This window comes from Ziziphus jujuba, chromosome 4 (genome assembly GCF_031755915.1).
Source record: "Ziziphus jujuba cultivar Dongzao chromosome 4, ASM3175591v1".
Classification (NCBI taxonomy): domain Eukaryota; kingdom Viridiplantae; phylum Streptophyta; class Magnoliopsida; order Rosales; family Rhamnaceae; genus Ziziphus; species Ziziphus jujuba.
Genome location: NC_083382.1, coordinates 9,998,094 through 10,014,997, shown reverse-complemented (window position 1 = coordinate 10,014,997; position 16,904 = coordinate 9,998,094). Strand labels below are relative to the sequence as shown.

The 16,904-nt window shown below is 32.8% G+C and overlaps 2 protein-coding genes across 2 annotated transcripts; one reads left to right on the top strand and one right to left on the bottom strand.

Annotated features, from left to right (window-relative positions):
- Positions 1-320: 320 nt before the first annotated feature.
- LOC125421815 (7-deoxyloganetin glucosyltransferase-like) lies at positions 321-2,275 on the top strand. The gene is made up of 2 exons (XM_048471349.2): positions 321-867; positions 1,174-2,275. Exons 1-2 carry the CDS (start codon positions 345-347, stop codon positions 2,115-2,117), a joined length of 1,467 nt encoding a protein of 488 aa, XP_048327306.2. The 5' UTR covers positions 321-344; the 3' UTR covers positions 2,118-2,275.
- Positions 2,276-11,767: 9,492 nt separating this feature from the next.
- LOC125422059 (7-deoxyloganetin glucosyltransferase) lies at positions 11,768-13,466 on the bottom strand. Its single transcript, XM_060816241.1, has 2 exons — positions 12,849-13,466; positions 11,768-12,735 (listed from the first exon to the last, which is right to left on the bottom strand). The coding sequence occupies exons 1-2, from the start codon at positions 13,390-13,392 to the stop codon at positions 11,840-11,842; spliced, it is 1,440 nt and encodes a 479-aa protein (XP_060672224.1). The 5' UTR covers positions 13,393-13,466; the 3' UTR covers positions 11,768-11,839.
- Positions 13,467-16,904: the final 3,438 nt, after the last annotated feature.

Genomic DNA, 16,904 nt, shown 5'->3' with positions numbered 1-16,904 from the left:
TTCAACGGATCAATTCGAAAATGACACGATTAATAATCGTGTTAAACGGACTGATCCGATTATAATCTGAATCCATTTATGATAAATTCAAATCCATTTATTCTGTATTATTTCAAATCGTATCATCGTGTCATGACCTAGATTGCCATCTCTAATTTTAAAGAACAAATAAAATATTATGAGTATTTTAAATATGCTCCTGTTATGAAAATTATGCTTTTTAAAAAAAAATATAAAAAATTAAAAGGTGCACTTGCTACTGTTGCTCTTATGTTGTCGTTATATATAATCCAATCTTGAATACCTCTTTTTTCGAGTTGAAAAAACAGATCAACACGAGTTCCATGGCAATGGCAGAATCCGATCATAAACCCCATGCCGTACTCATCCCTTATCCAGCCCAAAGCCACATCAAAGCAATGCTAAAACTAGCAAAGCTTCTCCATCAGAGAGGTTTTCACATAACCTTTGTAAACACAGAGTTCAACCACAATCGATTTCTCAAATCTCTTGGTCCAAACTCTTGTGACGGCTTGCCTGATTTTCACTTCGAAACCATTCCCGATGGCCTCCCGCCTTCCGATGAAGATGCAACCCAAGACATCCCATCTCTTTGCGACTCCATTACCAATAACTTAATGTTGCCTCCATTTCTTGATCTCCTTAAAAAACCCATCAAAAACACTAGCAGTACTAATATTCCTCCAGTTACTTGCATTATTTGCGACGGGTTCATGAGTTTCGGCGTTGAAGCAGGTGGACAACTTGGTATTCCCGTTGTGGTTTTCTTTTCTATTGCTGCATGTGCTGTAATGGGATTCAGACAATATCCTGCTTTGATGGAAAAAGGACTTGCCCCTCTAAAAGGTAATAATTAAGGAAGACGAAAGGGAAGGAAAAAAAAAAAAAAATCATAATTTTTTTACCTAATTTTATGACCTTTAATGATGTATGTTTCTCTAGCTAGATATAATTAAGCAATAATTCTCTTATATTTGTTGATGATTTGTCCAAGATTCTTTTCCAAGCACTTAGAAGCGCATGAAAAGAACAAGCATACAGGTGCTTGAAGAGAATCTTGCACAAATTTATGTTAACAAATTGTGAGTGCAAACTCATTGTACAAATTTCTCTCTTGGAATAATATTTTATCATTATTATTATTATTTGCAGATGAGCAGGGCAGTCTAACAACAAGTGGGTTTCTAGACATGGTTATAGATTGGATACCTGGTATGAAAGATATACGTTTAAAAGATCTCCCAACACTTTTCCGAATCGCAAATCCATCAGACCTCATCGTGTTTAAATTCGTAATAGAATCAGTTCAAAGAGCTAATGATGCTTCGGCAGTTGTTATACACACTTTCCATGCATTGGAGCAACATGTTGTGGATGCTCTCTCATCCTCTATGACTCCACAAATTTACACAATCGGTCCTCTGCAACTCCTTCTCAATAACATACCACAAGTCTCTTCCGAGAATATCCGATACAGTCTTTGGAAAGAAGAAACCCAATGCCTCCAATGGCTCGATTCCAAGCCGCCAAACTCGGTTGTGTACGTGAATTTCGGGAGCATAACGGTGATGACTCCGCAACAAATGGTGGAATTTGGCATGGGACTTGCGAAAAGCAAGCACTCGTTCTTGTGGGTGATTAGGCCTGATTTGGTTATCGGTAAGTCGGCCGTTTTGCCACCGGAATTCGAAGACGAAGTAAAAGAAAGGGGTTTGATAGCAACATGGTGCTCACAAGAACAAGTGCTTAATCATCCATCTGTTGGAGGGTTTTTGACACATTGTGGTTGGAATTCAACTATTGAGAGTTTATCTGCTGGAGTTCCAATGCTTTGTTGGCCATTTTTCGCCGAGCAGCAAACCAATTGTAGATATGTTTGCAAGGAATGGGAAGTGGGAATGGAGATTGATAACAATGTGAAGAGAGATGAGATTGAAAAGCTTGTTAGAGAGTTAATGGAGGGAGTGAAAGGTAAGCAAATGAAAGCAAAGGCCAAGGAGTGGAAGAAACTGGCTGAACAGGCTGCTGCTGATCCACTTGGTTCTTCTTCCACAAACTTTGATAATTTGGTGAATCATCTACTTTCAAGAAAATAGAAGATGTAACAGAAAGTATTTTTTTTTTTTTTTTTGTTTTTTTTTGGTGTGTGTTTAAAGATTATTGTGATTGTTGATAAATAGTTCATTTCATTTTCCATTTCTGCTACATGTATCTTTTGATGTGTTAGAATGTAAAATTTAAAGATTAATATTTTCATCTCCGTTTTTTTAAAGACCATCTAGTGCGAAAGTCCATTATTTCTATGGAAGAAAACTTGAATAAGACTTCCCAACTCCAATATTAATGAAAAATATATATTTCAATATTCTATTATAGGAAATCTGATCTCCATTTGATAACGGGAAAATAATTTCAGATGTTTCAGTACTGATTTAATTAGCAGACTATATTAATTCTATGATTATTATGTTTGTCTGATAATTCAATGTCCAGGACGTAGATCGGTTTTCTTAATTTTTTATTTATTGTCAAAAGTTACGTTAGTGTCATGCCAGCTTTGCAGCAATATTGTCATATTAGAGAAATAATATGTTAACATATGATTTTTTTGGAAACCTAATAAGTTCTGTTTTATTAATTCAAATGAATATTTAAAATAGCAATCATGTTATTTGATGCAAAGACAGATAAAATAATGCATGTGAGTATATAAGTGGACACTGAAGGGTGTGCCACTGCCGGAGCCAAACCCATTTAAATTCTGACAATTTTTTATGCCATTAATAAAGAAATGATTGAGGGGGCAAAACCCAAGTGTTATATTTTCTGGTGGAGAAAATGTTATATGCTAAGTGCTAACAACTAACTGTTAGTATTAGCTAATACCGTGTAATGATTAAAAATAAGTTCAGTCCACGTTGATGTGGGAATAGTCCAAAGATATGGTTATTGTTTTCCCAATTCAATTATTTTCACTTCGTATACATAAAAAAAATAAAAAATAAAAAATAAAACAAAAAGTAAAAATTGTAGAGGTGCTTGTTGTCATAATAATGTTTATATTATTAATTGTTCCATTACCATATTACCAATTTACCACAAAGTCAAGCATTCGTCCAGTGCAATTTGTCTAGCAGTATTCCCTCCCTTTTCTTGGACAATTAATCCGGGTTTAAATTCTCACATTTCCAAATTTTTTTTTCAAAAAAATTCACGTGTACATTTACGTGTATTATATTGATTTATCTAACAACATATAATTAATTTACTAAAATAATAATAAATAATAATAACATCATAATGTGCCAGATTACCGACAATCTCAAGTCATGTGACAATATTTGTAAACTACCTCAACTGGTCATATCAGATCATATTTTTGTTTCCAAACACATGGGTCCACCTTTATTTCTCAATTTATTTTTATTTTTATTTTTATTTTTTTTCAAGAAAGAGGACCTCATCACTAGAGCTGCATCTTTGCCAATTCGACTGTCTCAACGCATTCTATCTGTTTTTAACCTTAGAATAAGTTAAATGCGGCAATATATATATATATATATATATTCGAAAGGAGTGAGATCCTTTTAGATATGGTCCATCACTTCTAGGGCCATTGTTTTGTTTTTTTTCAAATGGAGATCAGATTTGCGATATATTTTTCAATGCACATTGTCATGTTTTTTTTTTTTTTTTTTTTTTTTTTGAGGAAAGTGGTGAACATGCGTTCCATTGAAAAAAATCTACCTTATTTGAGGAGAGACGTTTCAGTGGGATGGACGTACCAGCAGATGTAATCTGTCGCCCACTCACATACAGACACCTGTATTTAGCTTGTTTTTACTCTTTTTCTCATTCTTTCATCTTCACGGGCTCCCTTTTACTTTTTAGTTTGTCTTTTTCTCTCTCATCTTCCCTCTCTAGGTTTCAATCTTTTTCCACTCTCTTTTTTCACATGTCTTTTAAGTTTATAGCCTACTTCCCCTTTTCTTTCTAGTCAGCTCAAGCATTTTCCATTATTATTATTTTAGTTTTCCTTTTCTTTGTAGAGGTTATAAAATAGAGGCATCAAATCTACCCAAAAATGTTATCACTGGATGAAAAAATGAGTGCAAGATCAGAAAATATAACTCTTTTCCAATTCTTCAAATTATTTTATATTTTGTTATAAATATTTTTTATTTTGGTGAACGATTTTTTTTTTTTAATTTCCTGTTTAAATTGTGCAAAAATGATTCTGATTTTATACTTGAAAAAATAGAAAGATAGAGAGATAAAGGTGGGACGCAGTGGGGATGCGGAAAGGATTGAGGAAAGAGAAAGAAGTTTTTGTTATCTATATTAGGACAAAAATTTCAACACACGAGTACGTAAGAAGAGGAATTTAAAAATAAAAAACACAATTTTTATAAGTGTCATAATTTAAGTGGGCAGGCATAAAATGTTAGCTAGTACGCGCATCCACATAAGCTTTTCTCCTATGAATCCTTTTTCCTATTTTAGGATTAGTTACATTTCACACTTTCGAATTATTTTTCAAATATAGTCGGATATCTTGATGTATGTAATAATTCTTAACACATTAGTGTTAAAATTGCCAGACAAGGAGCATAATAGTCATTTGACAGCCATTCCATAAAAAAAATTGAAAAAAAAAAAAAATTAGAAAAACATGACCCTAGAATACTGTGAGCTTCTTGATCTGGGTCCTCGCCGACTTTTCTTCACCGTCTACTGCTGATGGGGCACGATTCTATGGTCCACCGAAGATGGAATCGGAGGAAGCGAGGGTGAGGTTGAGATCCAGCATTGTTGGGGGGATATACTAGTGGGAAAGTGTTTATACACAGAGAGAGAGAGAGAGAGAGAGAGAGAGAGAGAGAATGGTGTTTGGTGGAGAAAAATGGGTGGGTGAGAAAATTGATATTTAGAATTGTTGGGTTTGAAGGAAATGAGACCCAGCTAGTGTCATGGAGCTAATTCAGCTCTAGAGCGAGAGAGAGAGAGAGGTAATAGGGGTTGGTTTGTTGTTTGATTTAAGAAAAGAGAAGGGAAACGAGGAATGGAGAAGAAGCGGTTGCATCGCAGGCGAAGAGGAATCTCATATTGTTGGTTGGCTACGGGATTTCCATGCACACAGAGAGAGAGAGAGAGAGAGAGAGAGAGAGAGAGAGAGAGAGAGAGAGAGAGAGAGAGAGAGAGAGAGAGAGAGAAATTACTGTGTTGGTTATGTGCTCGTTGATGGAGCAAGGAACAACAGGACGGCCATGGAAGGAGATGAAAGGAGTGGGTCCTATTTTTTTTATTTTATTTTATTTTTACTTCTTTAATTTGGCACGTGATTCTTATAACAGTCCAGACCACTCGTATGTGATATTGTCCTTTTTGGGTCTGGGAAATCCTCTTACAACCCAGCCCTCAAAATTTTAGAAGACCTCGAAAGAAAAAGGTATCCACACCCACTTATAAGAAGTGTTTCATTTTCCTTTCTAACCGATGTGGGACTTCACAATCCTTCTCCCTTAGGGCCCAACATCCTCGCTGCCACATCGATCCGGGTACTGACTCTGATACCATCTACAACAGTCCAGACCCTTGTCAGGACCAGTCCAAAATTCCTCACCGGAACCCTAGACAAGCCCTGATCCCAGGGAAACCCTACCGGACCCTTCTATGGAAAATCCGGCAGAACCTTCCCTAAGGGATGGACTTACCACAATTTCCTGCACTGAAAACACACTTCTATAACGTCCCACTTATTCCTCCCACAATACTACAAGTTGATTCCACAAATTTCAACACTTCAAAAAAAATAAATACAATAATCCAGTGCATAATAAATACATAAGTGTCCCATACAGTATACAGAGCTTCATGAAGTACTACTAAGTATAGAATACAACAAGAGTGAAAGAAATATTACAACTGCAATAAAAGAAGAACAGGGTATTTCACGAACTAAGACAGCGATGAAGATCAAGTCCGCTCCGGATGAACACCGACAACCTGGTACCTAGAGGAACGGAATTTGAAAATATGAGATGCTAATCATCTCAGTGAGTGACCCTATCTACTATACAATATAATATCACGATAATAACGTAGATAAATAATAATTACTTGGAAATAATAATTTCTCTCAAAACCCTTACAATTATCTCAGTTGTAAAAGTTCCCCTTTTAAAACCTTTTCACAAAACCCTTTATTCGTATTTCCAGAAAACCAAGACATCAAATAAATACCAGAAACGGTAATAATTATATTTGTAATTCCAATACAGTTTCAAAATATTTATTTTAAAATCCCAATTCTGAAATCACTTGATGCACCCACTATATACCAGTGGCGCCAACAGTACCCAGTGTCCCAAGGTACCGCCAAACAGGAGGTTATAGAAAGAAACCGGCATACGGTCGCGTGGCGTCCCACTGCGCCGCTGCTAACTAGTGTCCCGGCCATGGAGGGGCGGCCTACCCTCATCCGATGGCAACTACAGGACAACCTCATAAAATCACTTGCGCGCTACTCACACCCACCTGCGCGCTAATCACATCCTTGTGCACACTAACTATATCACATATAAACAGAACACCAGTACGTGCACGGTGCATCTAAAAAATCATAAAATCCACATATTTAATTTATATCCAAATCTCAAATTTTCCATAAACATAACGGGTTTATTCCATTCAATTGAACCCGGAAATTCTTCACAATTTCTTTATAATCAACATCATAAATTCCATGATTTTCAAATCCACCAACTCCCAAATCCACCACTTTAAATATTCACATTTTCCCAATAGCATAAATAATTCTTGAAGTATAATAATTAAATCACATAATATTCCATGGACATGCTTGCAAAAATTAAAGTCACCAACATAAACAAATATTTTCCTTGAAATATTTGAAAATCAAATCATGCCCGATTTAATGTTAAAACCACAAGAATTTCGCAATCCTCAATACCATAAAATAATTTTCACATTTGCATAAATTTATATAATGCATATTTTCTTTAATCAAAATAAATTCACCAATAATTTCACAATAAATCAATTAAATATTTGGCACATAGAATTTAAATTCCAAACATTCAAATCACACATAATAATCACAATTTAATTCCCAAAATTAATTTGAAGGTGGGTCACTCACCTTAAGCATGTATCTCAATCAAGATCCTCCGTAGGATCGACTCCGCTACTCGCACGTGCACCTAAAACATCCACAATACACCAAACCACAAATATTAATATTTTAATCGGGTAACTCCCAAATGGGTACCCGGGGAGCGAACACCAAACGACATCTAAAATTTACGAGTTATATACCGAATCGAAGCTCGAGTGATGAGGATCACGGATTCGGTCTTAATTTCCAGTGATTGGACCAGAGGTGGTCGGAATCTCGCCGGAAAGCTTTCGGGTTTCGACTCCGCAATTCTCCCAAACCGTCTCAAATTGGCAGAAAAGGATGCCTGATTCGGGTTCAGGAGGTCAAACACAGTCGGGAGGGATCGGCGGTGGCCGTTGGCTGAGATTTTTTGCAGATTTGTAGATCGAGGGGAGAGAAATCCAACGGGACCGGCGGTGAGGCAAACGGAGGCCGGACGGCGGAGAAATCGGGGTTTGAAGAATTTCAGCCCCTCGTCGGAAAAAGCTCCGATCCCGGCGCATCGGAGGTCCGGTGGCCGTGAAATTTGGTGGGTAGGCCGGACTTGAGGAGGTGGTGAGGGGTGGCTGGCGCGTGTGGCCGGAAAACGGCCGGAAAGGGGTCAAACGGCGGTGGAGGGAAAAATCACCGCCGAGCTTCGGCGCCTCGATCCGGGCGCGTCCGGCGGCCGACGGTCGTGAAAATTGGAGGTTAGGGTCGCGAGGAACTGGGCTTCACCGGTGGCCAGCGCGTGTAGCCCTCTGGTGGTCGGACGGTGGCCAACCGGTGGTGGCCGGTCATTTCTCTCTCTCCCTCTCTCTCTCCTCTCTCTCTTTCTCCCTCTTCCCCGAGATTTTTGTCAAATAAAAGCCACAGTGGTGACACTGTTCATCCACGTGGACCAATCAGGTGACGACACGTGGCATTTCCCTGTTCATCAATTCAAAAACATTAAAATATTACGGTATCCGGCAAACTTCACGTGTCCATAACTTTTTAACCGGATATCCGTTTTAAGCATGCCGCTAGTCTTTGAACTCGTGTCGAAGAGCTCTTCACAACCATGCATGAGTCAAAGCTCATTTCCCCATAAATAAAAAGTCAACTCCGGCACCCCTTGGACAGTTTGGACCTCAACTTGTCTTGCTCATAACTTTCAAACCGTAGCTCCGTTTTCAACGTGCTACTAGTTTACGAACTCGTGCCAACGTGTACTTCGTAACGGTACCTCAGTCAACCTAGAATTCCAACCGAAACAAAAAGTCAACTTTTGACCCCTTCGGTCAAAAGTTATGAGCAAGAAAATAAAAGAAAATAATTAAATAATATTAAAATAATATTATTGTATAGAATAATAATAAAATAATATGGCATTTAATCATGGTTGACATGTGGCATCTCACCGTTGTGACACATGGAATCCTTTATTAAGTCACACATGGCACACTGTTTACATATTTAAAAATAATATTAAAATAATCCTATATTTGGAAAATTCTATAGGTCCATAACTTTCAAACCACATGTCCAAATCAGACGCACCGCTAGTCTGTGAACTCGTATCGACTAGTACTTCACAACCATATATGAGTCAAAGCTCAACTTTGCATGAAAAAAAAAGTCAACTCCGGCACCCCTTGGACAGTTTGGACCTTAACTGGTTTTGTTCATAACCTTCAAACCATAGCTCCGTTTTCAACGTGCTACTAGTCTATGGCCTCATGACAACGTGTACTTTTTAATGGTACCTCGATCAATGTGAAATTTCATCATGAACAAAAAGTCAACATTTGACCCCTTCTCGGTCAATGACGGTCAAACTCGGTCAACCTTGATCAAATTTTAGAAATTTTCGATGTATTTTGGGATGGGGTATTACAATTTTCATATAACTTGATTATGGAAGATCAATAGCATAGAATTAAATGGAAAAAAAAGAAGATTATTTGGGACGTTGTAAATTTTTTTTACTTTTTTATTTTTTGATATTAGAATTGAGGGATTCAAACTTAGAGTCGAAAAAATAGTTAATATGATATTAGAATGCTTCAAAATGTATATTAATTTAACTCGATTTGTTATGGAGCTTGTTATAAAAATGTGGTTTTTTTTTTCTTTTAACTTTATGTAATTTATTTAAGTTCAAAATTACCAAGTAAAAAATTGTGAATATAGTTTTCTTTGATAACTATTAATATAATGTGTCTTGTCATTAAAATAAATACTTACAAATTTTCTGGTGATTGATTTTTGCTTAATTTTTTGTCATTGCCAATGTGAACTCAGAACTTCGCATATGGAAAATTAAAAAATATATATAAAGTCTGAATCCAGAATTTATAATTCGGATGGTGACAACAAAGAATAGATTTAGGTGCACGCATTAATTGCTATAGACAATTATTGTACACTCAGTATTGTCGTTAAACTTCTTCAGTGTACACTACAGTCATTGTCATCCTTCATTGTTTTTGTCAATTCTGCTAATGGGGGGCGACAATGGAACAACACAAATTCAAGGAGTGGCCACGACTGTAAAGAGAAGGAAGAGACAATAAATAAGAAAGTGATGCTATGGATAGCTACACAATATAACAACATAATAATTTAACTAAAAAAATTAATGTAACAATATATTGAAAAAATAAAAAATTGGCGGAAACATAATACTTAAATTTATAATTAAAATTATTGCAAAAAGAAGAAATATATATGTATTATATACATACAATAAAAATTTTGCAACTATATATATATATATATATATATAAATCCTAATATATAGCTAAAAAAATACTATATATTTATAAAATTGGATAAACAATTAAGGCAGTGCAAAGGAAACTATATATACATGCGGTCCAAGAGTAGGTTGGCATGTGACAGAGACTTTAAAGCAGGTACATATATTGAACACCAATATTAATAATTCAAGAAATATCAAAATTATTTATCAAATAACATAATGATATTAATTTTTCCAACCAATAATATATATATTCACACATCATAGCAATATTATATTTAATCAAGTCATGTGCTAAATAAATTTTGGTAAACATCATCAAGCCATGAAATAAATTTTTTTTAAGTTGATTAGCTACTATAAAATTATTTAAGGGCAAACTACACAAAGCCCCGTTGAACCATTTGATACAATTGGTTTTTAAAACTATTTAATACTAATAACTTCCTTAAACTATTAAACTAACAAATAAAGCCTTAATTATATATAACACATTTTCCCCTTTAAACTAACTAAATGCTAAAACATATTTTAATTAATTTAACAAAAATACTCTTCTAGCGTACCCATTTTATCATTTTTCAAATAATTTAGTCGAAACTTTTTTAATTATATAAATATTAAAAATAATGTTATCTTAAAAAATTATTAAAATAATATTCTTTTGATAAAAAATTAAAAACAATATTTCCTTCAAAATTATTAGAACATTATTTTCTGCAAAAGTTATTAGCAATAATATTTTCTTAAAAATGTTATTAATTTTAATTAAATGAATATACTTATTGTGGGCATTTAAGTATCAAATAATTTAAGCGATTTTATAGGATTTATCCATTATTTTACACGTTATAGATATCATAATACTATAGAAACTACGATTCCGAGTTAGCTACTCCAACCATTACCAACTAACACCTATTCTATTTAGTACTTGCTTCTATTGCATCCAATGTAAATCTTGTAGCGGATCAATTCCAACATGCCTTTCGTACTAGTAATTTCTGCAATCAACTCTATACCTTGTTCAACAAACGCTAGTTGTTCGATCATGTTCATAATGACTTTATAGCCAGATTGTTCTTGCATGTCATGGGATTGATGTGAAAGGGCAGGGATGGCTATATTTCTAGGAGTGAACCCCAGGACAATATGAAGCACATGGATACAAGTTATATCTTAGAATAAAAGACAATTTTAAAACCGCTTGTTTATGGACAAGGAAACTATAAGTAATGCTAAGATGTTACCAAGTGATGTGGCCAAATGAGATGCAGTTAGCTTTCATTTATGAATAATGCTAGAGATATAATAAAATCTACTAAACTGTTTATCAAATGTATATGTATTACTATTTTCTTGGTCAAAATATGAACATAACTTATATATAAATAAATTAATCTTTGAAAAGACAAACTCAATTGAATATAAGCTAATCAATTAATGACACATGTATATTTGATAAACATTTCGGTAGACTATTTGATATATACTTCTAGCATTATTCTTTAGTTAGTATTATTTATTCATTTATGTTTACGATTCACATAAAATGACATATGTAGTAAAATATACTTTGCGATTGGCATTATTTTTGACACATTTTGTTTAGGAGAAAAATTAGAAGTTCCTGTAACCATATATAATTGTTAGTACTACAAGGGAAAGTGCAAGCTAAAATATGAGAGCATATCTTCAGATTTACTTTATTACCCATCTCCAACGTGTTTAACAGCAACAACAAAAACGAAAACAACAACCCAAAAAAAAAAAAAAAAAAAAAAAAAAAAAAGAGAACAAAAGAAATTAACTAAGAAAATCACCAGCATATAAACGTGTACTGAAAAAACCAATACCCTTATATTTTTCAATCTCCGGTTGAATTGAAGCTAGAGATACCTAGCCAACCCTATTCAAGAAACTAAGTGGCTAACTAAATTATCCAAGTCAATGGATGAAGAACCATTAGGTTCAGTAGCCTCATGGGCTAGTCTTTTCCACTCCATCACATTCTTTCTCATTTCCTTACCCTTCTCTCCCTCCATCAACTCTTTCACAAGCTTCTCAACTTCCTCTCTCTTCACTGCTTCTTTGTCCATCTCCATTCCAATACCCCACTCCTTGCAAGAAAATCGGCAGTTCGTGGGTTGGTCCCCCAAAAATGGACAACATAGTAATGGTACACCTGAAGACAAGCTTTCCACGGTTGAATTCCAACCACTATGTGTTAAAAAACCTCCAATTGATGGATGATTAAGAACCTCCTCTTGTGGGCACCAACTCCCTATTAGACCTCTTCCTTTCGTTTCTGCTGCGAACTCGAGCGGCAAAACAGCTGTTTCGCCAACTACCAAATCAGGCCTGATTATCCACAGGAAAGGGTGTTTGCTATTTGCAATTCCATAACCAAACTCCGCGACCTGTTCTGGCGACATGATTGCTATGCTCCCAAAGTTGACGTACAAAACTGAGCCTTTGGGCTTGGTATTGAGCCATTGGAGACATTCGCTCTCTTCCTTCCAAAGACTGTATTTGAGTTTCAAAGGGTGTTCCAGTATGCGATTAAGAAGAAGTTGTAGGGGACCAATCACAAACACTTGGGGAAACATAGATGAGATCGCATCCAAAACATCTTGCTCCAATGCCTTGAATGTGTGAATAATAATTGCTGAAGCTTGATGGGCCTTTTCTGCTGCTTCTATGCAAGAGTTAAGCATAAAATGATCTGTTGTACTTCCTGACCAACAAAAGCTTGGCATATCCCTAACATGCATATCTTTCATTCCCGGAATCCAATCTATAATTATGTCTGAAATTTTGAAAAAAAAAATATGAAGAAAATTAAATATTTAATTCAATTGAAAGGCTAATATTAATTTAAAGGTATTTCAAATATGTGTATGTATATATATATATATTTACCTTTCGGTACTGGTGGAGGTCCTAACTTTTCCAGAAGAGTACCTAGTTGTTTGATGCCCATGAAAGAGCAAGCCGGAATAGTATAAAAGAACACGACCGGAATTCCAAGTTCTCGTCCAGCGGCGATGGTGAAAGGCATGAATCCGTCGGAAACAATGCGAGTCACCGAAGGGGGACTATCATTGCAAGTTCTGGTCATGTCATTGAGTCTTTTGACTAGATCACAAAAGGGAGCCAACATCTTCTCCATGATGGCTTCGACAAGAGGAACAAGGTCTTGTGTAGCATCAGCATCTGAAGGCGGAAGGCCGTCAGGAATTGTTTCGAACCGGAAGTCAGGCAAGCCGTGGAGAGAGTCGGGACCAAGAGATTTAAGAAAGCGTTTGTGGTTGTACTCGGTGTTGACAAAAGTGATATGAAAACCTCTAGAATGGAGAAGCTTTGCCAATTTAAGCATTGCTTTGATATGGCTTTGACTTGGGGTTGGAATACATAAGATGTGATGAGTTTTATTATCAGCTACCTCTCCTTTCTTGGAATCCATATCTGCTGGCAACTCTGTAAAGTTTTTTTTGCACTCAATAAGTTATGAAGAAGGAGCAGCCTTATAGCCTTGCCTTGATATTTTATCTTTTATATACTTTAATGCCATGCCAAGTTGGGTCGGAGGATCAATTATTAGGTAGGTACTACAAAGTTTCATACAACTACCTCTGTTAAGGTTCTGATAGATAGCACGTTAAATTGTTACCCATTTTTGTTTTTGTTTTTATTATTATTATCACAAATTGTTGCTAATTTTGTCATCTATTCCAAAAACTCAAAAAGATAACCCAAAAAAATAAAAAATAAAAAAAGGGATCCTGTTAACTATGTATATATTTTACGCAAACACACAACACCACATCAGCATTTTAAATATGTACAATTCACTAATCATACATACTGAGATCCCGACAATTAAACAAACGAAAAAGAAATAATATATATACATACATACATACGTACATAGCGAGACAATTTTTATCACATTAGATGAGACAATCCGGATCAGGAAATTTTTCTGCAGTGTTACCACCAATGGTTACATAATAAGTTAATTGCAAATCTATTAAAATAAAATAAACACATTCCACGAAAGACAAAAAGATAAATTTTAGTGTATGTTACAGTTTAAACATCTAAAGTAATTAAAAACGTAAAAAAGAAGTAGCAAAAATATTGCAACTTATGTAATTCAAACAAAAATTAAATAGAAAATAAATTATAAATATTTATACTTTTTTTTAATAAAATATTTGTACTTGTATATAAAACTATACTAAAATATTAATTAAATATGTATATAGTGTTAAAATTTTTAAAAATATTAAATAATACTGATTACATATAAAAGAGATGGTAAAAAATATATTACAGATAGAAGAAATAGAAATGTTAAAAGAAAACAACTAAATGAGACAAAAACAATACAAAACCAAAAATAAAAAATAAAAAAAACGAAAACAAAAGAAAAATAGTAAAGGCAGAGACGGCAAAGGCACAAATGTAACTAGAGAGGGGACAAAAAATAAATAGTTAAAAATATCATTAAAATTTTTAAATTTAAAAAAAAAAAAAAAAAAAAAGGGAATTGAGTTGGCGTCCGCCTCGGGGATCAGATATGATGAGCGTGAAGGTTAATAATGATGGATCTAGTCCATGTAAATTTTTTTTTTTCTTTTTTTCTTTTTAAATCTATCATTTTTCGATGAAAGATTGCCAATCTACCATGTGACTTTTACGCCCAAGTAACAAAATTATTTATTGTGTTACAAGTTAGTAAATGTTTATTAAATTTATTTATTAAATAATATGATAATATTTAATTAGTATTGTTTAAAATTTATTTATTTAAAAATTTTATTTTTTATATTTTGATTATATAAATATATTAATTAATAATATTTTAATATATATTATTTAATAAATAAATTTAGTGAATATTTTAAAATATATAGCTTAATTATTATTTATTACATAATAAAAAATTGAGAAATTTCTTTCCAAAAAAAAAAACTTTTCATATATATATATATAATGAAACTTTAAATATTTGATTACAACCAACAAATATCATAACTTACTTGAACATATTATATATTGTATGATTTTTATAATTAGAAAGTTATCTTTTACAGTTTTTCTCTACTAACCTTTTACTATATCAAAACATATATACATATAATATCATCTTATGATCCTTAATAATAATGCGATACAGGACATATATATATATATATATAAGTAAAATCATTCCATTAAACCAGAGAAACAAAAGATACATCCGTTTTCAGCAGAAAATCCAGCCAAATTTGGACTTTCCTCAAGCCAAACACAAAATTGATCAATTTGGAAAGCAAAATGAGTTAGCCTATCTGCAACATTATTGGCATTACTCGGAGAGAACCCAGAAGAGTAATATGGGAATTCTTCAAACAGAAAATAAATAATTTTTGATTTTTTTATTGAAAAATCAAGTGTGATTTTCACATTACATAATAATTTAATTGACTGTCGGATTCAATTTTCTTTAGTAGTTTTTATAAAAATAATAATAAAATAAAATATTATAAATGATTATTATTATTATCTATGATATACCGTTGATTTTTATATAATCAAAAATCAATTATAAAGTGAACTAAATACCTTGTTAAATCTTAAATTATATATATTATATCAAAATGTAATGATAATATTTTTATGCCTCTATGGTCTAGGACCTCTCATGCATCCAAATATATATTGAAAAAATATTTGTAACAAATTAATGCTATAATTAAATATTATTTAGTTTTTAGTTCTAAAATTAATTAACACTTATTGCAATTTTAACATTTGTAAAAAATATATAATAGTTAAACTGACGGAAAATTATCAAAACTATAAAAACTTTAAAAAATATTAGAGAGTGGGAAAACTACTATTTCCTCTAAGTAAAAGTTCAAAGTTTAAACCCTTCCCTCACAAATAAAAATTAGTTGTAATACGTAACTTTGACATTTACAAAAAAATAAATAAATAAAATAAAATAAAATAAAAATTTTCGCCATAAGAAGTACCTTAAGAATGACGAAAGAAAAGCAGCGTGAGAGAAAAGCAGCGTGGTAGCTGCCACAATTGACAATTATTCAATAGTTGACCGTGAAGTACGAAAGAAATTTCGAAGGGTATACACTTTTTTTTTTTTTTTTTTTTGTGAATTTCGAAAGGTATAAATTGCACACACAATAAATAAATAAATAAATAAAAAGGCAGAATATAAATTATGAATTAAAGCGTGCTTTTGTTGGCAGCATTTATATGCTTGATTTAATTTGATGTGAAAAGATGGTAGGATTTAAAAATTATAGACGTAAGAAATGCTCCCCTACGCATGGCATAATTAATCATGTATAAAAGGGTGGGATAAAATGTATTCAATTAATTTGCCTTTCTATTCATCAAAATAAAAAATAAAAAATAAAATAAAAAAAAAGAATTGGCCTTTCTGTGATTTTTTTTATTATTTTTCTAAAATCTTTTATCCTTCGTTTTTTTTTCTGATTATTTTTATTTCTTTCTTGTTTTAAATCTTTGTTTCTTCCTTTTTTTTTTAATTTTTTTTCCGCAATATCACTTTTTTTTTCCTCCTCAATTTTCTTCCCTTATTTTTTTTTATTATATTTTCTTTTCTTTTCTTTCTTCCCTTTTTAATCTTTTTCTTTTCAATTTTTATTCTTTTATAATCTTTGTTTATTTTTTTATTGCATCAGTTTTAGCTTTAGTTTGTCTTCTTCTTCTTCTTCTTCTTCTTCTTATCTTGCCATTTCTTTTTTTTTTTAATTTAATTTGCTTTCTATTTTTATTTTTATTTTTATTTTTTTCAATTTTTTTATAGATATTTAAATTAATATATGCAATTTTGTTAATTGATATTAATGATTTTATTAATTAATTAGATGAATTTTTAAAAAAATAATTAGATAAAAGAATTATCTATTTATTTTTATATTCAACTTATTTAATTTAAGT

Excerpts from the sequence above, each read along its gene's own strand:
- LOC125421815 (XM_048471349.2), top strand. The coding sequence starts at position 345 with ATGGCAATGGCAGAATCCGATCATAAACCCCATGCCGTACTCATCCCT. Across the intron at positions 868-1,173 it reads AGGACTTGCCCCTCTAAAAG|ATGAGCAGGGCAGTCTAACA; the intron begins GTAATAATTAAG and ends TATTATTTGCAG.
- LOC125422059 (XM_060816241.1), bottom strand. The coding sequence starts at position 13,392 with ATGGATTCCAAGAAAGGAGAGGTAGCTGATAATAAAACTCATCACATC. Across the intron at positions 12,736-12,848 it reads ACCTCCACCAGTACCGAAAG|ACATAATTATAGATTGGATT; the intron begins GTAAATATATAT and ends TCAAAATTTCAG.